Source organism: Leptosomus discolor, chromosome 9 (assembly GCF_034619465.1).
Source record: "Leptosomus discolor isolate bLepDis1 chromosome 9, bLepDis1.hap2, whole genome shotgun sequence".
NCBI classification, from domain to species: domain Eukaryota; kingdom Metazoa; phylum Chordata; class Aves; order Leptosomiformes; family Leptosomidae; genus Leptosomus; species Leptosomus discolor.
The window spans coordinates 39895044-39919634 of NC_141399.1; the positions used below are offsets into that span (position 1 = coordinate 39895044).

General features: G+C 40.7%; 1 protein-coding gene across 1 annotated transcript in view; it reads left to right on the top strand.

Moving 5' to 3' along the window:
• AFF2 (ALF transcription elongation factor 2) overlaps positions 1-24591 on the top strand; it is a 275384-nt gene that overhangs the window by 101621 nt on the left and 149172 nt on the right. Inside the window, exon 5 of the mRNA XM_086470685.1 lies at positions 18466-18510. Coding sequence (XP_086326811.1) covers positions 18466-18510 — 45 coding nt within the window. The remainder of the gene's footprint in view (positions 1-18465; positions 18511-24591) is intronic.

The window sequence follows — 24591 nt, forward strand, 5'->3', positions numbered from 1 at the left end:
ACTGGGGAGTCATCTAAAATAATTGAAAATAAGGGCTATACTGGCTAAGCTGAAATCCACCTACTCACAGCAACAGGAGTTGATACTTTATTAGAAGAGTGGGATGTTGCTCCTAAAACTTATATTCTGTCTGTTAACATACTCGCAAGACAACAACTCCATGGGTCAGCTTTCCGTTTTCTTATGGTTCGAATTGGTGAGGCAGGAAAAGAATGGTTCATCCCTGTGGCTAACAGGCAGAGGGAGACAAGGGAACTGCATGGGTTAAAATCAGTGTTGGATTCAAACATCAGATTTTCCTTGTCAGTCTGTCACAAGTGCAACCATATTTAAATTCAGCTGTTTGGGTAACACCCAAAAGCTATCATTGCACTAATGCAATTATGATAGCGCATCAATTGCTGTAAATCACAAAGCTATAGATAGGGTATAGTTGTCATGTTCTTTGTGATTAAAAGATGTAGAATCTCTAATCACTGCAACGAGAGAGGCTGTCATCGATAAAGGGAATCTGGAGCTGGAGAGCAATATTGATTGTGCTGAGGAATCTGCAAACTCTATTTCTCTGGTTTTGTACACTTTGAGCAGCCTTTCAAGATGCACCATCAGCTTCACACATCCACACCCACACCCTCCCCCCAGGACTGAGGTAATAAATGAATAGATTAACATCTGCCTTGCTCAGGTCCTCGAGCAAAAGGGTGTTCAGGAGATGCTAATTTTTTAGCAGAGTCTTATCCAAAAGGGCATACTATTTGGTAGATCAAAATTAGAATTGGTACACTCCTCCACCTCAGAGGGAGTAATGGCCATTTGTGACCACAGTCTCACATCACGCTGGTGATCTAGGTTCCCCCCAGTTGCCCTGGTGCCAAACCAGCATGAGCTCTGTGCAGCTGGCAGAGGCTAACTGCGGAGCTGGTGGCATGGCCCCTGTGCTGAGCCCAGCCACAGCACGAGCCAGCATTTTCTGCATTGTGGGTTTAAATACCTTGTTGAACTGTTTTGCAAATGACAGACCTTCTTTACACCTGTAACTGAGAATCAGGCTTTCCCTTGCCTCAAGAAGATGACAGTGTTTACCATCTGTGTTCCTCTTCTTAAAAAAAAAAAAAAAAAAAAAAAAAAACCAGAAAAAAAAAAACCAAAAAAACCCAAACAAAACAACCGACAGCAAACCCCCCAAAATAATTTATGACCAATATTCATAAATTATTTACATTCGAACTGTGGAATTGTAGGCAAAAGCGAATATTAAATGACCACGTATGATGAAAATGGAACGACAGCGCTGGATTGTCAGGCAGCTTGGTTGTTTTTCATGCATTTGGCTGTTTGTTTGCTTTTCCCTCAAGAATCTCCATGGATCAACATACAAGGAATTCATGTGATTTTTTTATTAATATGTAGCATATGGTTTGAAAGCTTTTATACATTTAGAGCTTTCATCTGCAATCATATAGTTCCTTGTATTGGTGTGTCTGCATATAGATGTGTGTGTGTACACAATAACTGTATGTGCATGTGTTGAAGCAATATTCTATGTATAGAAATAGTATACCCTCATGATGCAGTTTCTCTGGTTTTCACCACTCTCTTCTTTATGCTTGGGTGGTCATATTTTGAAATTTCCCCAGGACCAGTTTTTCATGCAGTCACGTTTCTCATCACATCTGAAGGATGTTGTGCTTCGCATGGTAATTAGGTCCTCTTTGTTTCATCTGCTGAACTGCTCTCTGTTACTTCCTGCAGCACACTCACGACTGGAGGCTATTGCTGAAATGTTAGAGCAGTGGAGATTCTCTAGGAGTAAACAGCTTCAAGTTAACTTACTTTTTTTTTATTTTGTAATGCTGATTTACATCCTGTTTAAACCTTGTGCAATTATATTTATCCTTGTTCCTTTCTTAGAATAATACCATTTATTGGAATAATTTATTATTGCATTGTGTGGCTGGTGGGTGTGTATGGAAATCATCTGAGTATTTACAAATACATATGATTTTATATATGAAAACACACAAGTGTCTATCTATCTCCCTAAGGCTTGAAAATGCTGATGGCTTAGCTGGGAGTGCAAGTTGCTGTCAAGCTTTAAAGCTTTCATGGCTTAAAAGAAAGCTCTGATTGTTAGTTTTATTGGCCCCACGTGAAGGCAGGCTTCGGGTGGCTTCGGGCTGTGTTTGGTGTTTGTGGGGCCAAGCAGAGGCTGAGCTGGGGTGGCAGTTTGCTGTGGAAGCCCGTCTCTGCGGATGCTGGGATAGGGACACACGCATGGTGCAACAGCCAGCAGTCCTGCAAGCCTGGCCAAGGAGTCTCTAAGAAGGGGGTTTCTTCCAGTACGGTTTTATACCTCCCTTCTAGCTGTCAAGTTACAACAGAGAAGGAAGCCCTAAGTTTTTAGCCTTTGCTGTTTAGAAGGAAACTTTCCAAACCTGCATGACCCCTTTTGCTAGTGCAGCCAACTCCTGTGTATGAGGGCTTGCAGGTTGCTCAAGCTGGAGCTGAAGGGCAATTCGTTGGAGGCGGCTCAGGTTGTAGTGCTGTGCTTACGAACCCTGATGGTGCTGGGAAGGCAACAGGAATCGGGTCAGTTTTGCCCTGAGGCTGCTGGGGAACCCCTGCCTGGGGTCCCTGCAGAAAGAGATTCAGGGCAGGAGTACTGAAAATGCCTGCGGTCGTCTCGAGAAGTGGGCAGTGAGCTGGTAACTGACCCTGAACTCCCTTTTAGTCAGTACAAAGCTCTGGAATGACTTTCTGCAGAACATAAACCAATGTTGCTGTAATGGGGACCATCACACTGTCTGAAATGCCTGCTTGCTGGAGGCCGGCAGGAGGGGTGGACAAGCAGGAGCTCTCCAAGCAGCTCGCAGTGGCCGGGCAGGGGTGGCAGCAGGGTTATTTTTCACCCTGATGGGTTGAATAATATCCTCAGGTCGATACATGTTGGATACGCTGCTGGCCCAAGTGGTGCACACATGTATACATGGAAGCGCGCAAAGGCTCCGGAGAGGGAGAGATGCAAACACTGATGATAGACAGCAAATGCTTTTGCCAACATGTGGAATTCCTACTGGTTGTTTATCTATTTTTTCCCTCTTGTAATTAATAATGTCATGATTACTCTGATTATAATGATTGCATATCCCTTTAAGTGGTATCTAGATTGAGGTTTACATGGTATTTTTTCCTTGTTTGTGTGTTCTGCAAACATATTAAGAAAGTCTCTAAAATAATATTGCCAAACATCGAGTAAAACCCTGTCTCCTGAAGGGCTGATGAGATCATATGCGTATGACTGTGTGTTATCTTGCCCTGACATATGGAATTAAGTCTTGGACTACCCTCACCTAGGAAGACATCATTCTGCCAGCATTTTCTCTCTTCTGGCCATTTCAGATACGACAGCTTTTTTTCCCTTCAGCCAGTTAAAGCAGGGCTATTCTCTGTAAAAGCCAATGAGAAAAATTTGGCAGTTTGATAATTTGTGAGAGTTTCTTCATTTCATTTTGTTGAGCTTGCTGGTAGCATGCAGACAGAGGCATTTGTGTCAGCCCCCCCACACACCTTAGCCCTGTAACAATTCTGTGATTTTAATGAACTGAGTTGTATGTGGATGGAAAACTGGATTTTCTGTTATCCCACTGGCAAAGCTGTGGGTGAGGGAAGACTGAAATTCAGCCATAGAGCTCTGCAACTTAGAGGATACAGTTTCTACAGTGAAAGATCAGATTTAGCAGCACTGCCACTTCTATTAATATTTTTTTATTTTATTGGGTATTACAAATTCTGGAAAATAGTGAAAATCAGAAGCAGCATTTCCCTAACTACAATTTCCATTTTTTAAAAGAGTTTCTATGTTGTTTCTTTTTGAAGTTCCTGCCATTGTTTTGTTTTGTTTTCTTAATGAAAGTGTTTTACCAGGTTCGAATCAGTAGAGAACACCTCCATTTTTGTCACAGTGAGGTTTTTTTAAATCAAGACAGAATGAACAATTTCAAATTTTCAGCTTTCTGAAAAGTTTTTAAAATGTTTTTTTAAGTCTAAATCAAAGCAATTCCCCTTCCTCCCTCCAATTCAAAATTATTGTTAGACAACAAATTGCTCATTGTCTAGCTTGACAAGAGTGGTTGGCTCTTGGTCTTGCATTCGGATACCCAAGCCACTGTCTGATGGGGAATAAATTCCCCATCTGTTTCCATTTCTACACTGCGAGTTCAGGCTGGCACAGGAGCTGCAGCACAATTGTGGGTTTTGTGATCCATATTTAATTCACCTGACTTTCAGTCTTTAACTGAAGTGCCCCAATTAAGGAGAGTGGTAACTCTGGCCTCTCTGTGTAGTTAGTGCAGAAGTGTGTACCTCCAGAAGGTGACTCTGCCCATGGAAGATCTCAATTAAATGCCTAAAGCATAACTCTAAGATCAAGCCGCTATGCTTTAAGCAGTTCCACTGAAAGAAACCTTGTTGGCTGTCACAGTTTGAGGCTGGGCCAGCCACTAACAAATGACAGACACTCTCTACTAACCCCTCTCCCCTCCCAAAAGGGAGAAGGAGAGAGAACAAGGGAGAGAGAGACTTTACGGTTTGGAAAAGAAAACTAAAACAGCTTTAATGAAATAATAACAATAAAAGAAAAGATAATAATAAGAATAAGGAAATAATGAAATAGATACAATATGTACAAATAGATACAAAACCAATACCGAACCCAGCTCCCCCCACCCTGATGACAATACGTCACCACCACACTGCAGGGCTGGCACTGGGGCAGTCCCAGGCTGGACTCGGCAGCAAACAGGGACGGGATGCAGGAGCTGGATTCAGGGATGCAGGATCGGGATTGACAACAGAAGAACAGACAGAGTCCTCCTCAGATGTCGGTCATCGAAGAAGAGAGTGAGACCCTCGTGATCTCTCAGCTTCATGTTGAATATGACGTCTATGGGATGGAATACTCTGTTGGTCAGGTTTGGGTCACCTGTCCGGTTCGCTTCTCCTTGTATGTGCGACCCTTTTCACTCCTGGCACCCCAACATGGAGTAAAAGATTTAGCAGTGACCTTGGTTGCTACAAGAACCAGTATAAGCAAGGGCCTCTCTGCATCCCATTCCTTGGTACGAACTATAAACCTCAGGCCTTATCACTGCTAGAAGCAGTCACTGTCTGGAAAAACAGGCTGCTGTTTCAGAAAACGCTGTTAGTTAGAGGAGACTTAACTGAAAAGTTAAAGCACTAAAACAGAATTAGTTCTGGTTTAGCCCAAACCAGGACATTGGCTTATAGAGACATGCTGGTAACGGGCTCATTGGCTTGTTAGGTCAGCCAGCAAACAGATGCTGGGAGGTCCTTGGGGCTTAAGTACCAAGACAGCATTGTATTTCTGGGGAGATCATTGCATTTCAAGGGTGTGATGTGAGACATGAGACTGCAATGTCATCCCCAAGCTGCATTTATTCCCCTGAAATGCTCAGTGTGTCAGACCTGATTTCAGTTATAAAATGGAAATAATAGATAAAAAAGGTCAAACCATTTATTGAGGATTGACATTTACAGCAGTCAGGAATCGCCAGTTGTATACAGCTTTGTGTATATATGTCACTCCTATATGACACCATCCTGCTGAGGATCTCCAAACCACTTCTTTCCTGATAGAGCTAGGTAGTGGCTAGTTATATGTTGCTTATTGTGTTTATACAGATGCCTAAACAAAGAAACGCAGAAGTTAACTTGCCCAAAGTTGCAGTACACCTCTAGCAAAATGAAAATATAAATTCCCAAATCCTGTCTCTGTGGTTTCAAAATTCTTTTGTTACCTAATTTAATAAATTTTGTAGGAATATTTAGAATAAAGTTTGTAAAATAAAACTATTTGAAATTTACTAAGTTTTCTATGGAAGCAGATTGTTAGAGGGTCTCTGTCTTTGATCCCATTGTGCATTGGATCATTGACAGGGTAGTGGGTTGAGTACAGTGCAGGTAGATTGAAGGTAGAAGCCCAGACAGGGATCCAAAGAGTGATTGCTACCTGTGCTGCATTGGGACATGGACACAAACAGATCTACCTTAGGAGGGGTCCCACTGTGTGCATGAAATAATGCCAGCAGCCATCATCAGTAGATCATCTTTGCCATTAAGATCTAAGAAGGAAGAAAGGGAAGGAGAAATACATGTACACTCAGTTATGTGCACATACACCTGTGTGCACATATACACATGCAGGGCAGGAGAAAGACAACGCAGATAGGGCTGGTAACAGCAAAGTAATTAAAGGTGCTGAAGCTGTAAGTGCCAAGACACCCTCTCCAAGGGTACAGGAGATTCACTAATGTCACTGCTGATGTCCCTAAGGGATTGTGCAATTCTGGTATTTGTCTCGGGTGCCCTTCTGTGAGATTTGCATTGCCTAAGAGCCAGTCTCTTTTCTCCTTGCCTTAATGGTTTGACTTTGAGAGCTGAGCCTTGAGATTGCTGTGCCTCAAGGAGACCCAACACACACCCAGTTAATGTGGTCTTCAGGGCTGTTTTCTTCCCATTGCTCATGCATTGCTGCAGCATTACTTCTCAGTGCTTTGAATTAAGGGGCTAATATCCTGGCAGTAAGGATTTAAGGGACCTTGTGCAGATATAGACAGTATAATTTATAGAGCAAATACAATAGTAGTCTTGAAAACATTGATAAAATGACCTATCATTGCATAATAGGTATTATATCTCATGTTCTCTGTTCCCCCTTCCTGCAAAATTTTTAGCTCTGTATAAGGTGCCAAGAATTACTAGCCAACCCCAAGTTTAAAAATGAAGAAAAAAGACATTTAGGTTTTAATGAAACATGTCTTCCAAGTTAACTTAAATGCTTGTTTAAATAGCTTTTGAGATTAGTCTAAGCAAAATAAACTGTTATTTATAAGGAACTTCCTGGCCAAAGACCTCTGGGCAGCTCCAGAATACCAGAACAAAGGATTTACAGCCCACTGACTACTTAAAATGGTGATGTTATTTTCAGATTCAAAAGGTTTTTTTCCTTTATGACAACCTTTGGGTGAAGAAGAAAAGCTGTCTACCAATCCTTCAGGTTCTGGAGTTACTCTTGATAGTGTAATACACATGGGTCAGTTTATTTAGCTTGAGTTTGGAACTTTTACAGATCTGCATTATCTTCTCTGAAGATTTGTTTTTCTGCTTATGGCATCAGTCAGAATAAATGGAGGGATGGGATCTGCCCTGGCTGCTGTAGGGTATTTTCCTGAAGTGTCCCCAGTCTCCTAATAAATCAGTGTCCTTCCTAGTCTGTTTCTGATGGGATCCAGAAGCAGGTCAGCATCCTTAGGTAAAGAAAGGCTTCCTGAAGTGAGCAGCAGTCACAGAAAGTAAATTAATGGAAGCCGGCATCTGCTGATCTCTTTGACAATAAGGAATTTCACTGCCAACATTTAGAAACCATTGGAAATGGTCTCCATTGGAAACCAGATTTCGACTTTCTGCCCTGGGCTGCCAGAAGTATTTCAGCATAAAATGCTAAAGTAAGTTGAACTTTCAATTATAATTTCAATGACTGTCTAGTGAAATGGATTAATGCTCTGGCACTGCACCTTTGAGGCTTTGGCTCGAATCTTGTAGGATAAAAATCTGTCTGCTTTGACAGTTGAAAAGGTCAAAAGTGAAATAATGTCAGGTGGTCTTAGCCCAATTCAATGTCTCGATTAAGAAGTAGATGTAGAAGTTGTTGATGTGGGGTATCATATCAGATCCTTTGCATAAAAATAAATAATATTTTATTTACATTTTATCAGCAAAATTCGATGCAGACAGCTGCATATCTGGAGAGGTGAAGCTTAGTTCAGACTTTAGGAACATTGGATTTTGAAGTAAGAAAAATACAGGTTATAATATGTGGTATCTTAAGCTCAAAAGCTTGTATCCATCATGAAATTGATTTCCTGATATTTGACTGTCAGGCATCGTTCTCACTTAAATAGTTTTTAAAGTTTAATTTGGGGATTTTTATTAGCTGAGAGTGTATGTTTTTCTCACTGTTCAGGCAAAACAAGGGGTCCTTCAATTTACTTTTTGAAAATGCTGTAATTCAATTCCTAAGCTTATTAAATAGGACTGTGGTTAAGTAGCAAAATATGGATATTTGTATAATGCATTTTTCTCTTATTTTGATACATAAATATATAATTTTATATGATAATAATATATAAATATAAATTATTTCTCCAGACATCCCTGCAGAAAGGTCACTACAGCAAAAATTCCTAGCAATAGTAACAGGAATTTCTGTCGGGAAAAAGAAACAAATAAGGGTTTGGGGCCGTATGTCTCACTGATGGGGACAGTGGCTAACAGAGCTGTAGAGCTCTTTGCTGCCTTTGATTTGTCCCAGCCTCGCCTCTCACCAGCCCTCCTCACATGTCAAGCAGGCTTAGCACTGCTCTTCCGAGTGAGGTTGCAGATTTTCTTTGCTTATTTCAATAAGAAACATGCATATAAGATAGTGCAAATTGGAAATCAGCTGTCATGTTATGCTACATAAATTGCCCAGTTCTGGTTGGTAATCTATTGCAGACGATTAAATAAGTGAGCAGTTATGTTCTTTTCAGCACTGGTAGGCAACTCTGTTTTATTTAATTCCCTGTTCTTTCTGTGTGTGTATGTATGTGGTGTGTTGTGGGGTTTTTTCAAGTTGTGTTTCCATCCTAAGGGAAAGAAACCTCAGTCTCCATGTGATCATGATGCAATGCAAGAGCTGATCGAACTGTACATATGTTGTAAAGATTAATTGGCATTCAGTTAGGCCCCATAAAGCATGGCATGCCATGCATTATCCTCTATTTTGCCTTCAATTTACAGTGCAGTTCGGTTCACATGGTGGGCACAGACTGAAAAAGTGTATTTCTGAAGTATAAGATGTGTACTTTTTAGTAGGCTGATCTTCCCAGTGGCAAAAGCTCGGAAGAGCTTCGGAGATTCAGATGCAGCTTAATTGTGGGGCACTCCCACTCCCACTCCACCATCTTCCTTTTCTCTGCTGAGATCTACGAAGTGGGGCCCAGGGGACTATTGGAACCACAGAACTATCTTTTATTTGTTCTATAGATTTTTCTTACCAAAAAAAGAAGTAACACATCGCCATCCTCACACTTAGAAGATGTGGAGTTTAACTGCAGGGCAAAACCAGAAGACTGTCAGTGGCTGCAAGGGCACTTGGGCACGTGGTGCCAGGTTCTGCTGACCACTGGTGGGTGCCGTGGTGTGGTCCTTGCTGGGCTGCAGGGGAAGGCAGAGGCCAAGCACCCTGATTGAGAACCGTTATTTATAACAGAACAAAGTGGTAATTTTGCAACTATCAGGGCTCAAATATGGGACCATTTCCCTAGTAATAAAACTATTACTCTATAACTGTTTACTTATCAGGAGACCATTATTTGATTGATGACCTGAAAATGGAGGTTATCTTTCAATTCATTTGAAATGCAAACTGACTAGAAAATCTATAGTTGTTGCAGCGTATTTTTAAGCAAAATCAGGCACCTACATTGACCTCCTATTTACATTTCTTTGAGAAGAAAAATCACATAAAAGCTATCAAGAAACACATTTCACAGCAGGCAAATTAATTGGGTTTACTGTATTTGAATGGAGGGTTTGTCAAATAAAACATGCCATGACAGTTAATAGTGTCATTTAGAGGCAGAAAATTATTGGCTTATTTGTTATTGGATAAAAGGAAGGCAAACACTTTGTATTAGGAAGTTTTAATGTGTTTAAAATCCTCATTAGGGATTTATGGACATTCTTGCTTAGCATAGCGCCTCATTAATTTGAGGCTAAACAGTTACTTCTGTGTTTCAATTCCAATTTTTTTTTCCCTTTTCTTTAATTAGATCTCGCATTAGAGTTTGGTCTCTACACCACTGGAGATGTAGAATTAATTAATGTGATTTATAAATCTAATGGAAGTGAGTTATTCTTAGATATCTTTTCATTTTAGTGAGTGGTTTAACTGCACGCAGCATAAGTGCACACAGATCTAAGAGATTTTGGGAGCTCAGGAAAAGTATGCAACTTCTGCATTGAATACATTTAGCAGCATCCCTTGGCATTAATAGATCAAAGCATTTTAATTAGAAATGTAAGTAAAAGAGAGGCCATAAAGATCCCATTCAAAATCAGATTTTCTTTGTTCTAAGTTCAGTACTGTCCAAAAAGTGTTATTTTAGCTTCCCCTTTGTATGATAACCATGACATTCAGAGGCAGTTCCGATAATCGTGTGTCTTACTATTTAATGAGCATAAGATCTGGCTCTTAATGTAGCGTGAATTTGGATCTAATCCCAATAAAGACCTACTCGTTAATTGTGCTATTTTGTTATTATTAATAAAAGGAAAATGTCTTTTATTTCATGTAGGAATTCCATTTATTTGTTTGAAGTTTATGTAAAAAAAGTATTTGTGTGGACTAGCTATGCTAGCAGGTAGCGTTGGTATTTAAATCCTAAGATATTTCAAAATACGTTTGTTTTGTTTCCCTCTAGGCAAGACTGTGTCCTTGACCTTTGAATTCTGGCCCTCTATTTTGTAGATGGTCTGAGGACACAATCTGCAAGTTGTGACCGTAGTGGAGGGATGCATGAAAATAACCATTTTGCAAACAAGCTCTGAGCAATTAATTTGGGTCCCAGCATTAACCTTGCAGCTGTGCAAACTACTGTACAAATTAAACCCAGAAATACATTTTTCAGTAAGGACATTCATACTTACTTTAAAAAAAGAAGTGGAATAGATAACTGGCACAGTCACCCACTGTATTCTTGTAGCTGCAGTAAAGGTACCGTCAGATGTAAATTGGTGCTCAAAAAGGTTCCTCTTTAAAACCTCAAAAGAAATGTTACAGTCTGAATTCATGAGGTCAGACAATGCTTCAGGTTACACTGATGCAACTTCACTGACATCAGCGGAGTTTTAGTCGTGTCACCAAGGCCACCGTCTGACCTGGTGACTTTGCTACTATTTTAGCAGGAAGTTACACAACCCCTGCCTGATGCTGCTTGCTCTCGTTCTGGCCTGTGCTGGGAACAGACACCAAATTCCACTAATGTGAAATAGCTGTAAAGGAGATCCATTTCCAAGCTGTATTAAATTTAGACAGCTATGTCTGTATAGTAAAGGGATTTTGAGTGATTTCCAAGGGGTTCTACTCCAAGGGTTACACTGGGAATAAATATGGCGTCAAATTTACATCCGCCCTAACTGAGGGTGAATTGACTTGGAAGTTGAACTTCCTTCACACTCCTTTTATACTGCTTCATTGTCTTCAGGGGAGTTAAATTTCTTTCACAGTGGTGAAAGTAAGACAAGAAACAGACACTTGATCTTTATTTCTGCCACACCATATGTATCTTGCTGCACCAGAGGGTGTCAGTCAGGCTTTGATGTTTCAAGTGGACAGGTGCACGGTGGCATTTTAGGTTGGGGTGCCTTTTATCATCAATTGAATGGAAATGTGGAAGGTAACCTCTTCCAGAATAAGGTGAAAATGCCAAGACGCGTAAGAAGATAAGTAAACAAGTACTTGCAGTCATTGGAGGAGGAGGGACGGAGAGAGAGAAAGGAAGGAAAGAAGAAAAAAATAAAGAAAATGTGAAGTTCCAAATTTCCTTGCTCTTTGTCGGTATTAAATGGTTGTAACAGCCTTTATGCAAGCCAGTATTTTGGTCATAAATTAAGTACTGCAAATGCCACTTTTGTTGGGGTCTGGCTGAATACTGATATTACCAGTTACTCTAGTACTATCATCATGACGAGCTTCTAAAATACTACATTCAGAATATTCCATAAGTAGAATGTGCAGCCTTACCTACATTAAAAAACTCTCAGGAGACCTTGAAGTGAGAGATCACTTTATCAGGCTTCTCTCTCTAATAGTGTTTGGCAATTTACTGCATGAAAATAATGGAGAACCATCGAGTTTAAATTGAACATCAGCATATTGTGCTTTCATGGAGACTATTTCATGCTGATCAACATTGAAATGGTATTGTTAAAAGAAAACATCAAAGAAATGGGGAAAAAAAAAAGGGCTAAATACATACACTGGGAAGTACAAGAAAAATATAATTGTCATGTCCAGGTCAGTCTGGTTTAAAAATTGCTGTAGCAGAACTAAATGCCAGTGAAATAATGTTGTCCTTGCAGTTGAGGTTGTTCTAACTGGGAGGTCATTGTAAGTTGAGTTCATTGTAGGGGAATCAAACTATAATTCCTTCCGATTTGTGGGCTAGCACCCAAGTGCCCCAACCTGGTGTAACTGCACCATTTTGTCTATCTCTTAGGTGACTGGAGAGGAGCATATTAGAGTCATTGGCTTTTGTATGAAACCAAAGGTACCCATTGTGGGCAGTTTTGGCTTCTGAACTAGAGACCTGTTGGGAAATTCACTGAAGTCAGTGCGAGTCCGATTCAGTCACGTTTTGGACCACGCTAGTAAGTTGTTTTTCCTAGCTAATGAGCTTTACTCAAGGGAAGAGGCATAAACTTCTCTGTCCACCACTGGAAGAGCAACGCTGACTACAGGCCAGGCTGTCTTAGCTTAACAAATGAATTAACTCGGTCTGCTCCTTAAAACTTTTTCCTGTTTTCAGGTTCTCCAGTGAATGCATATTTGACACAACTGCTTCTGCAGTATTTGTATTAAGGGGGAACAGAGGAGCAGCTGTCTGTGCTTTGTTTTAGGCAACAGTTTTTCTTTCTCTCTGAATTTTTTATATATATATAAATTATATATTTTCACAGACTTTTTAATAAGCCCCAGGAGATGCTTTTGGGGTTGAAATAATGGGAAATGTAGTCTTCTCATGGTATTTTGGTTCCAGGATGGTGGAGATACTAAAAGAAAACAGTGGATAAACATTATCTGTGACCCACAAATAGCTCCCTTGAGAATTAATAACCTGTGAAAAACACATGTGTGTATTTGAATACCAAAGGAGCAATTTTATTTGGTGGGGTTTTTTTGAATATGACCATGTTTGACTTCATTCAGTTTCCTCCAGAGCCCAAACATACAGTCCTAATATGTGTTGGTGATAACCTCATGAATATCAAATACACTAGAGAAAAAATACCACTCAGGTTGCAATATTCATTCCTTGCTCTTTTGCAGCTCCCATTCTTACCCATTTGCCCTAAAGTTAGTAGGGAAGAGCCAAGATCCTCCCAGCTAGTAAGATTAGTTTGACATCTATTTCAGGTGTCTTTAACGCGAATGACTCTTTTGGGACAAAATATTAGCGAGATAGGAAACAGACAAAAGCATGAGCAGTGAAACAGCCCAAGGAGGTTTGAACAGTGGGCTCTGAGCAGTGGTGTGAAGCTTACCTCAAGTAAATGTGAAAAAGTCTTCCTAGGGAGGAGAAATGTGTAGTCAGATGGCAGCTGAGGGGCAGGCTGCTGTCTGAAAAAGGACAAGTCCAGAAGAGATGTAGGGGATGGCTGAAGAGGGGAAAATGAAGCCTGAACATGCAAGGAAATACTGATGGCAATCAAGGGAAAGCTGGTGTTGGAAAGGCATGGGTGTATACCCCATTCAAATGCAGCTGAAGTATTGCATCTTCTTAGGTTTGTAGCCATCATATTGCAGAAATTGAATCATAGGTTCATATAGGTTGGAAGGACGTTCAAAGGCCATCTAGTCCCATGTCTTGTATCTGGAAACCCTGCTATTCTTAGTACTGCCTGATCCATTTCCCACTTGTATTAATCAAAAAACGAAGCTCCCTATGTTATTAGCAAGCCTGGCAGGAGCTGAAGGCATTCATAGGATGAGCCTTCTGCTGACAGTCCTGGTTTTGCTGCTTCTGGTTTTCTAAATGTTTTCCTCTTATCACTGTGTAGTGCACACTGGAAATGATCAATCAAGGTTCATGCACAGGATCTTTTCATGCTAGCAAGTGAAAAATCAATTTGTGTACGAAGAAGTAAACAGTAGCATGAGCTTCATCTCCCCAGAGTCAAAATGAGTTTCTTGATAAAGGAGGTGACAATGAAAGCTGAGCTCTTGATGTATAAGCACATAGGTGCTCATATGCAAGAAATGAGAGTGGGTTCCTACATTCATTTAACATGCTACATTTATCTTCCCAATAAAACAAAGGTAGGAAGAAGAGATTACTTGTTGAATGCCAATTGTGCATCAGTAAAGCCAGAGGGATTGTTCGCAAACAGTTTATCCAGATGAAAATGTAGTTGGTCAGTTCTGGCGAAGACATTATTTATTGTGTATTTCTGCTTTCTGACACTACATTTGAATTTTCAGAAGTATTCTGACAAGTCTGTTGGAAGATTTTGCTGCTAACATTTCTGAGAAATGCCTGCTGGTTTATGTAAATGACAGGGAAGAGAGACTTTATATGATTTTTCTGTGCTGCAAAACCAAAATCTGACCTCATGCAGGTTATAAATTGTCCAGGAGGTAAAAGTGGTCAAGGAACTGTTGAATGAATACATGGAAGGTTAGATCAACATGACTCATCAGATATTGTAACCATTCACCCGATGTCATTTGATTTGCATAACATTAAAGGCTACTGTTCCCTCACTCAGATTTCTGCCCTCATTCACTCGCTTTAAAGTTTAGCACTGAGCCATCCAAGCCATATATTAAACCTTTGGTTCCACGTCATTGAAGTTCTGTTCTCTCTCTTGTGAGACCGAAATGTGAAGAAATACTGGTTTGTATTAGGTGGAATATTTTGACCATCTGACCTTTCCTTTTTTTCTTTCATTTTTAATTTAAAAGTAAACACGAAGCGTTTTGATGCAAAAGAGTTTTGCCAGATTAAAATGAAATTGGAAGATGAGTTCAGTGTAGCATGTAGCTGTTGTGAAATCTTTTTGTTTTGATTGAAGGTTTATTACCTCAGGACGTCTGTCTGCAGCTTATGTAATATTCTCTGTTCTGTCTGGGGTTCATGAATGCACTGCTGGCCAAGGGAAGAGCTCATGATGTGAAATGCAACTACTCAGTCTCGCGGAAGCCAAATTCCTGGAATCTGTCCTTTCGGCTGAGTTAGACCATGCTGCTCACAAAGGAAGAAAAGCACCAAAAGCGTGCACAAATGCAAGCTATGCCCTTCTCTTTAGAATCTGATTACTGATGAAAGCTGAAGAGCAGAGGCAATGGAGAATCACATAATGGGTCCTAAACTACTTCATTTCTGTTAGATTAGGAAAGTAGTAGTATGGGATGGTTGTTCAATCTTGACTAAACTACAGGAGGAACGTGGCATTTTATTAACGGCAATTCTAATAATTTGTTATAGCACTAGTACTTGAGAAGGTGATGAATATTGTACCTGCTCTGTTTCATTCTGTTCTGATCAATCTATGCTTGGATGCCATTGTGCGCCATGTGGGCCTGCTTGCGCTTGTTAGCTGAATGCAAGTGTTTATGGACAATTAAATTTGCAATTTTTGAGTCATACTTTGAAAGGTTGAGAGGTTGTTTTTTCTTTTTCATTTTTTTTTCCAGGATAGACTAAGTCTCTAATAGATCTGTGCCCTTCAAGCCTCTTAGAATGTGCAACTGTAGCACAAATTTAGAAAAATGGTCTCATTTCTTTAGAAATCCATTAATAGTAATGTACTGAAAGACTCTTACATTGATCTTCTCTCTGATAGCCATGTTGTAATAATTATTCTTTTAATGTTTGCATCAATCTAAATGTTTTCCTCTTTATGCTAGCTACTACTTGGATCTCCCTATATGACAATCACAGCACTTTGACATCTTGCATTACTTTAATACCAGTGATTCAAAACAAAGCAATGCCAAAGGGAACAAAAGTTCTGTCAAGCCCTTAAAATCTTCTTTGCCATTAACAAAATTAAATTGATGCATGAGCATCTCAAGTTATTAGCAAGTGCTGCCAGCAGAAGCTGGTTTTGATTGCATAATACATAGTGGCCTTTATTAAAGTAAAATGGTATGTTTATTGTTATTATCATCATTAGTTCTGAAGTAACATAAACTTAAACCAGGCTGTGAATTGGGAGAGGACTGTGAAACAAGTAAGAACATGCTCTGTCCTGTGTTAATAGTCAGGAACACAATTATCACAATTAAGACATTTCTAAACAAAGAAATACACATGGTATCTCAGCTAACCATTGGAAATGGCATGTGTAATGGTAGGGAGGGGTGTTAAATAGAGGGCCTCTGTACCTCTGCTGCTCTCACTCTTCCCAGTCTGACTCAATCAGCTGGATTTTGGGCTGCTCCTGTTACTGCTGTGAGAGATTTTGTGGTTGGTGTGTACACTGAAAGCTTATTGGAGAGTATTTGTTTTGTTTTCTCATTTTCCAACTTACTAATTTTTCAAGGAAAAAATCAGGAGCGTATTACAGACATATGTACTCCCACTATCCCACTGCACATTGCAGTAATACCCGTGCTTACTAATCTTTTAGTTAAAGCTAACTATAGTCCTTGCTGAGCGGAGAGTTGGTATGTGGTATGGAAAACACAGATTAGCAAAGAAATTAAAGGTATTGAGAGGGAGAAAAGTGATTTAAGTGGAAAGAAAGGGGATGAAAGAAGGCCAGTGAAGCACTGGAATATCAAGTCATGCAAAATGAGGGTGGACTGCATGCCTATTGCAGTTAGTGCTGGCCAGCCACTAGAAGTTCTCGGCCTAGGTTTGTTAGGTAAAATTTGAGCTGAGTAGAAACTGGGGACAAAAGGTAAGCCTCTGGTTTTCGTTGGTTGAATGTTTTTAAGTGATATTACAGAAAATTATAGTCTACGGTTGCTGAGGTAGATAAAAATCAGTAATATCCCTGCAGTGTAGTCATATTCACTTGAGTACTTCTCTGCCAAGACATTGATGAACTGGAAATTCAGAGAACAGTGATGAAATAAGCCAAAGGGATGAAAATCTTGTTTATCAGGAAAGAAGGTAAAAGTTGAACATACACCATTTGAGAAAAGTGGACTATAATTCTACATGTCTGTGCGTGGTGTAAATGTGAAGGGAAGTAATGAATTACTTAGAGTAACGGGAAGAGCTCTACAGAAAGGCTGAGGTGACTCTGAAAGCAAAATTTTAACAAATATCACAAAAATTGGCCAAATAGTTTACAACGCTGCTCTGTACCTTATTAAGGGAAGGGATGGGAGACCCATTTCCCTACAGTTTTTGGGTCAGGCTAGCCACAGTACTAGAAGATATGGGGAAAATGTGCTACATTAGCAGAGCATGAACTTAGTGATCTAATAGGCCTTTCTGGTCTTTGACTTTTGTAGCTGTGTGAATTTATACTTGAAGCTTAGTGCTGTCTGAAATACAGGGAAAAACCATGGTCAGTGCTTTCGGTCAAGCTGTATAGCAGATTAGGATGACAGGGATTAAGTTTAGTCATGAGTGTTTTTTACCAAACTAGTTACCAAGTGCAGTAAGGTGGAAGCGTCAGGCAGAAAAGTCTCACTGCATATTTATGGTACGAAACACTTACCTGTTTTTTGGTACCTTCCTGAATATTGTCTCTTCCTTTTCTGCTGTACCCTCATGATAAGAACCCATCATAACTACCTGCAAGTGCTACAAAATGGTTGTACGTGCGGGTCATGTCTGCCTGTCATTTATGTAATTCACAGTTTTTAGAGGTTTTGTATTCTTTCATGTCCTTGGAATGAGGGATTGTGGCAAATACTGTAAGTACCATTTAAATGAGTATTTTCAGCTGGAAGACATTAAGGGCACCTCTGTGTGTGTGTGCATGAGTACAGTTGTGTGCATAGTTATATCTCATCTTTCTAGGGGGAGAAGGAATATCTGTCAAGCCTCTCAAGGTAGATTCCTGTGTGCTGTTCAGTTTTCAGAGGATACTTAACCTGCAACAGGCTGATGAAGTGAAAGACAACAAAATCAGCAGTCATCCTTATAGTCCAACTAGTATTTTACTACAGTATATGTATAAATTTTAAGAGCTGTCTTGGCTGTTAGCATATTAATCTGTAGGATGATATAGTTGATGATAACGGCTTTCTCCTGACTGTTATCACCTCTGTCCTTTGTTGCAGTGTTGGGCAAGTTAAACCAAACCTTGCCTTTTCTCTAAAGGCTGCCGATAGGAGTAACAGTGGGATCTTCTTCAATTACAGAAGTTTCAGGCAATTCTAGTGCCAGTTCTCAACTGTGAGGAAATCAGAGTACTTTATTGCTTCAAAAGTGTCATTGGTAGCCCAAAGCAGCACTGAAGAAAAAAATAACTTTTGACAAAATGGGTCCTGCTGATGATTTATGTTGATCCGAACTGGAAAATTTGGTAGGCAGCAAGTGTGGATACAGCAATCTTCAAACAGAGACAGTTGCTTATTAGCTGTTAACCTGTGTGGTTCTAGTCACTGAACTTTGCATCCAGCACCTGACTAAACATTTCTTTTTTCTTCTTTAAACCTAGGTTACCCTTCCCAATGACTCCAGCTGTGTGGAAGAAATATTACGGGTGAGTAACACTCTTTGGTTTTGGTTCTTTTGTATAATTGTAGTGCTGTTATTTAGTCTTTCATGGAGAAGGGTTATATGGCAGTCTTTAACACTGTAGTTAGATAATAGCATGTTAGTGGGTCTGTATTAAAGAGACGCAGCCAAGTGGTAGGCCCAGGGTGCTCCTTAGTGTGTAAGGTCATTTGACCTAATACTCGGCATCTGCCAGCTTATCTCAGTCAGGATTTGCACATGTTCCTGTTCTTTTAGCTCGCAGTCTCTGTGAGTTTCTCCAGGACACATTTCTTTCCTGCTATGAGGTGGAGTCACCTTAATTTTTGCACTCACAGACTGACTTACAGACTTCCTCCTTCTTTCCTGAACTTACAGTTGCTCATCATTCATGGTTTTGTTAAAGACCTACAGACACTTTTTTCTGGGAGCTCTGGTCAGTGGTTGAAAACAGAAAATCAAAACCACCACTCCAAACTGAGCATAGCTTGATTGCAACAAGATCATATAACAAGAAAAGGGAGTGTGCACAACAAGTTGAATACATGTAAATCTGACTTACTTTAAGTGTAAAAGATGGGCTTTTCCTCGGACATCCCAGCTCTGGGGTCCCCTGTTGGCAGTGACATTTGTCTGGGGGCAGGTTTGCAACCCACCAGTCCCTATCTGGGATTTAGGTTTTTATCGTCATGGACTGAGTTTCCCATCTGTCAGAGATACCTCCCTGGGTTTGCCAGCCAACCTGCTGGAGAGGATAAAATTTCAGTGGGAATTTGTGCCGTCCATGTCCTTGTCACTAGGAGCAACTGGTACAAACTAACTCAGACCTGAAATTGTGTGTCACAATCGTGTCAACTTGCTTGCAAAGACATGGATTTATTCTTGCTTATAAAATAAAATAAGCTTCTCGTTATTCATTGCAATCCAGAGTTAAATAGTTTGGGAAACCTGCTACTGTTTTGTGTACACACATCATCTTGGGATGCTATTGATGTCGTTATGGGTTGACAGTGTTGCTGCAGAAGTATGTTGGACCAGCAGGCAAGCGTGCACATTCAGACCTGTAGTAATGGAGGATTATGCATCTGCATGTGCACCCAGCAACAATTTATGCAAGGAAATAAATAAAATTTAGTTTCAACCTTCAGAGTGAGCAGGGGTTTATTACCTACAGAACACTAAGGGAGCAAAGGCAAGAAAATGTTGAAAGGCTGTGCAAAATACTTACTACATTTTAGATGTGCTCTTCCCCTGTTTATATATTTCAATTAGGTTCATTACTGTGGTTGAATGAATGACTTGTTAGCTGGGGAAGGCAGTTGTTTTCAGTAAACGGCATCAAAAGGAAATGTGATGTAGCAAATTTCAGGGATCAATCATCCAGGTGACAGTTTTAATGTGGGAACAGTGCATGTAAGTCACAGGAAGCAGAAATGTCTTTTTTCTAATCAAGAGGAGGCGATCCTATTTCCTACTCCATGACTGTAATCTGAGTAAACAAACAGAGGCAGAATGTCCTGGGCTTCTTTCTGAAACCTTCTGAGATCGGTGCAGAACATTCTGTTGTCTTCATAGGGTGGAGATGAACTGCAGAGTCCCTGTGGCTGCAGGCAGCACCTCCTGCCACCAGCAGGCTGTTAAAATCAGGGGGTCTCTTGGGGTGGGTAGAGCAGGGATTTGGCAGAATTCCATGTCTCTGGGGATCTGTCTTATAAGGACCTATAATGGGAACCCAAAAAGGGATTATGAACCATCAGATCATTCTTGACTGCTGGGTGCAGGTGCCCAGAGGCACCACCTGTGCCCAGCCTTGCCACCCAGCCATGGAGCAAACATGTCAGCCATAGCCTCAGGCATAGCCAGGAGCCATCTTGAGCTTCTGAAACTGCCTGTGCCAGGGAGGAGGTATGGGCCTGGCACACTGCAAGTGGGCATGGGACATGGTTCATTTTGGGTGCGCACGGCCTTGCCACACGCACAGCTAGGTAGGTTTGTGTGTTACACAGTGATGATGGCTTAGAATGCCGTCAGCATGGCGTTAGGCAGCTCTGGGCACTGGCAGGCTGTCTGCAGCCTTCTTGTAACCTGTCTGCAAGCAGGCTGCACGCTGCCAGCAAGGCCCTGAGTGTGTGAAAGCAGCAGATCACAGGGCCACTTCTGGGACTCCCCATCAAAGGCCCAGCAAAGCCCAGTCCCAACTGGTTGCCTTCAGTGGCAGCGTTTTAGGCTTTGAACTTCGTATGGTGCTGAAGCACACAAGGAAGTAGAAGTACCAGAGTTTTGTCAATAACTTTGCTCTCTTCAAATTCATAATGCAGAACAAGATAGTGGGAAATGTGTTTTGGCTGCATGCAGAGTATCATGTTCTACTTGGCAGGTGACAGAGAGAAAATAAGTAAGAGAACGTGGTGCCTAGCAGTGGTCAAAATCCAGTCTTCAGGCTCCGCATGGAAGCCCTGTGTGAGGAGATTCAGGCTGTCTGCTCCAGATGAAAGGATGAGCTTTGGTTTCAGCAGTGATTTGTGCTTTGAGAACCTGGATTAAGTTCCCAGCCCTGACAGATATTTTCTGGCCTTTTGGGGCTATTTAGGTAGGCTCTGAAGAGCCTTTGGGAGTGTGGACCTCAGCTCCCTGATGGCAGCTTCCCCAGGTGAAAAACTAGGCTATTAACATTCCTGTCCTGACAGGGATGCTGCAGAGGTAAACACAAGGATTACAAGGCCTTCAAGTCCTGAAGGTAGAATCACAGAATCATAGAATATGATTGGAAGGGACCTCAAGGTAGATAGATGGGGCTGTAACAGTGGGCATTTTGACCAACCAAACCATTGGCAACAACTGGCAATTTCTGCTCTGGGCCATGTCCGCTGCTGAGCTGTGCGCCCAAAGTGCCAGAGGAAGAGCGCTGCTGCCTGCCTCGCCCTGGCCCTGCCACTGTCCCTTGAGAGCATTTCATGCCTTGACATTTTCTTTTTTTTTTTTAAGTCAGGGAATTGAAGGACTTAATTCAGTTTCACCTCTCAGAAAGACATGGTAACTCCTGTAGGTTTTTTTGCTAGACTTTACAAGGAAGAGGGACCCAAGCTAAGATCTGTGACCTCTGATTTTACAGAGCTCTTTTTTCAAGCTGAACTTGATTAATGGTTTTTGTAATTGTAGAGGTTTGTAATTCCTAATCTCTGTAGTCTTTTTTTTTTTTTTTTTTTTTCCCCTAGGAAAATAAGGTTTAATTGAGCTTATGGTCAAAAATTTCCAACCGAGTGAGGGGAAAGGTCTTGAGTCTGTTCAGACCCCTGGGTCTTCAGAGACAAAATTTCACAGTCCTTCAGATTTCCTGAAACACTTAGCCACTTATGTCATCTTGTGTAAATGCTTTAAGGACTGTTCCTGATACTATAACCAAAGGTTAATTGCAGACCAGTCTCCTGTTGATTTTGCTTTTCTAACCAGCATGGCTGAGAAGGTTGTTAAAAATAATAATTTAAGAAATATATTAATCTTTCTTGTAGAACTAAGGCCAAGGTGTAAAGGTAGTACAGGAGATTTGTGTTTAATACAGGCTGCTGATACGAAATTGAAAGTTGAAGGCGAATACACTGGTGGTTGGCACACTTTGTTCCAAAATGTGGCTTATTTTTTCAAACCAACATAACGGCTTTGAAAGTGTGGATAGCACAGAAGACAGGCAATCAACAGTGTGTGTGTGTAATTCACATTTTATTAATATGGATTTAAATTAAGTTGTCACTTGCTGTGTGCAGCCATTGAAAAATGAGTTCATTGAAATGTTGTGATACAAAGTGCAGATGGGGCAGGAGAACTGACATTTTAAACCAGTATTCTGAAGCTGTTACTCGTGCCACTTGTACCAGTTTTAAATCAGTGTGCCTTGCTGTCATTGCGCGTTACGTGAACCGTCGTGCTGGTCCAGGCGTAGGGGTGTGTGGAGATATGACACTGAGTACAAGCTAGCAGCAATCCTTTTTCCGCCTATAAAGAGAACAGAAGGGACCTCCCTTAGCATTGGTTTACCTCTAGGTAAAGAAATTATAAGCATACAACATTAGATGGGAAGGAAAGGAAATTCTATTTAACTAAATTTTCTTGAGGACTTGTAGTGTAAATTGAAACTTAGGGCTAGGTGTTTAGGCAATCGATTAGACATAATCCCACAGAAGTGAGGCTCCAGTCTGTACACATATAGCTTTCGTGTCTGTGTTGCTAACCATCTGGGCAGGCACTTCTGTTTAAAAATCTGTCCTTGCTTAGAGGAACAGAAGAATTCTTGTAGGTACATATTCACTGTAGTAAGGTATCAAGTAGCTAGATGGACTTCTGATGTTGTGTGGACAGCTGTGAAATTAATTAAAAGCTTTCTAGTCTGGAAGCAAAACAAATCCTAAATACAATTCAGATTGTAATTAGTATAAAAATGACTGGAGTTAAGTGAGCAAAGTCTATAATTTGTATGGTCTTCTATTCTTCTGATGACTAGCTTGTGTCTAATGACATTGGAGAATATGTAAATTGATCAGCAGGTGAAAATGCCCTTGACTGGGCAAATTATGTGTAGTATTACCTTCTTCATGCCAATCGAAAGCACTAACAAGTTTAATATGTATCATCCATAGCTGAGGTGAGCTGTTCACAGAGCAAAATTAGACTGTAACAGATAAAGGCCATTATTTGCCCCTCAGTAATTGTTTTCTAAAATACAAACCAACATTGAAGAACGATGCTAAACCTAATTATAATAATTGTAATTTGAAAAATACAGGTGTGCTGTCCAGTGTGGTTACAAATGCACTTAGTAGCTGACAGGCAGTTTAAATATTTTTATGTGGAATCTGGGGGCTTGCTGGGGAGGACATGATGTGAATTTAAAATGATTATCCAGACGTCATTGGACAAGTGAATAACGAGCTGACTGGCCTAGTAAATCATGTGAACCTGTCAAATGTGGGAACACGTTGGGGAGGAGATGATGTCAAGTAACAGTAACTTAGCAACCTGGCATTTAGCTGTCCAGAGAATGAGTAAGAGTAGCCACTTTTAAATAGCTGAGTAAATAAATGAATCCCTATATGTCTTAGGTGCGCTATAAAAATAGCCCAGCGCCGTATGTTTTGTGTCAAGCTGCTTCTTTATCCAGGATAAGGTGATTTATTATTTCCATTGAAATGAAAAAACGGATTGAAAAGTTAACCCACATGTGAATGTGTACCTGCGGCCTTTGTCCCTCGTCTGGCGTGCAGCCTTTGGAAGCATGTAAGGAACAGGTAATAGCCTGCTTTGAAAAAGGCAATGTGTTACAACTCTAGGGTGGGTTGTTTTTTTTTCTTTGGACTTTGCTTATGTACATGAAGATTTGGATGGATAAAACCAATTAATTTCTTAGCAATTTCCAAGCCATTGCCTTTTCAGCTTTTTATCAGCATTTTCTCAATGGAGGCAGAACCAGTTTCTACTCTCACATCAAAATAAATCAAGGGGTAATACCACTGACCTCTGATCTCATTTGAGTTCATTGAATTCTTCTTCCTCCCACACTAGTATAAATTGGCAGCAGCTCCACTTACATTTCTGCTGCTGTTATTAAATAAAAAGGAGTTACCCCTGCATTACTTTAGGTATACATGAAAGCAGCAACTAGTCCTTTGCTCTCGTGACTCTCTAGATGTAGTCTCACTCCAGAAAATGGAAATGCTGATTAGTTCTTTGAGAAGAGCTCATTCCTGGTTTGGTGGGTGATCAGCTCAATTCTCATGTCTGTACCACCACAAGCATTCAGCAACAATTTGAGGAAGGTAAAAAGAAGCCTTCTCCCAGTATTTTGTGGGCTGTCCAGCTATATACACACAGACATGGTGAGCTCAATAGTCGGAGTCATTTGAGGATAGCCTGGTGTAGGCTTGAAGTGCAAAAGGGTATTTGGGAGTTGGAGAATGCAGCCTTAGGTCTTCCCAGTCTAGAGCAGAGCCTTAACACAGAGGCTTGCCTTGGCCACTGAGTTACACCTGAACATAGCAGAACAGGAGTATTCAAGTTTTTGGCTATTCACCTTTACAGCGACAACATTGTGGTACCA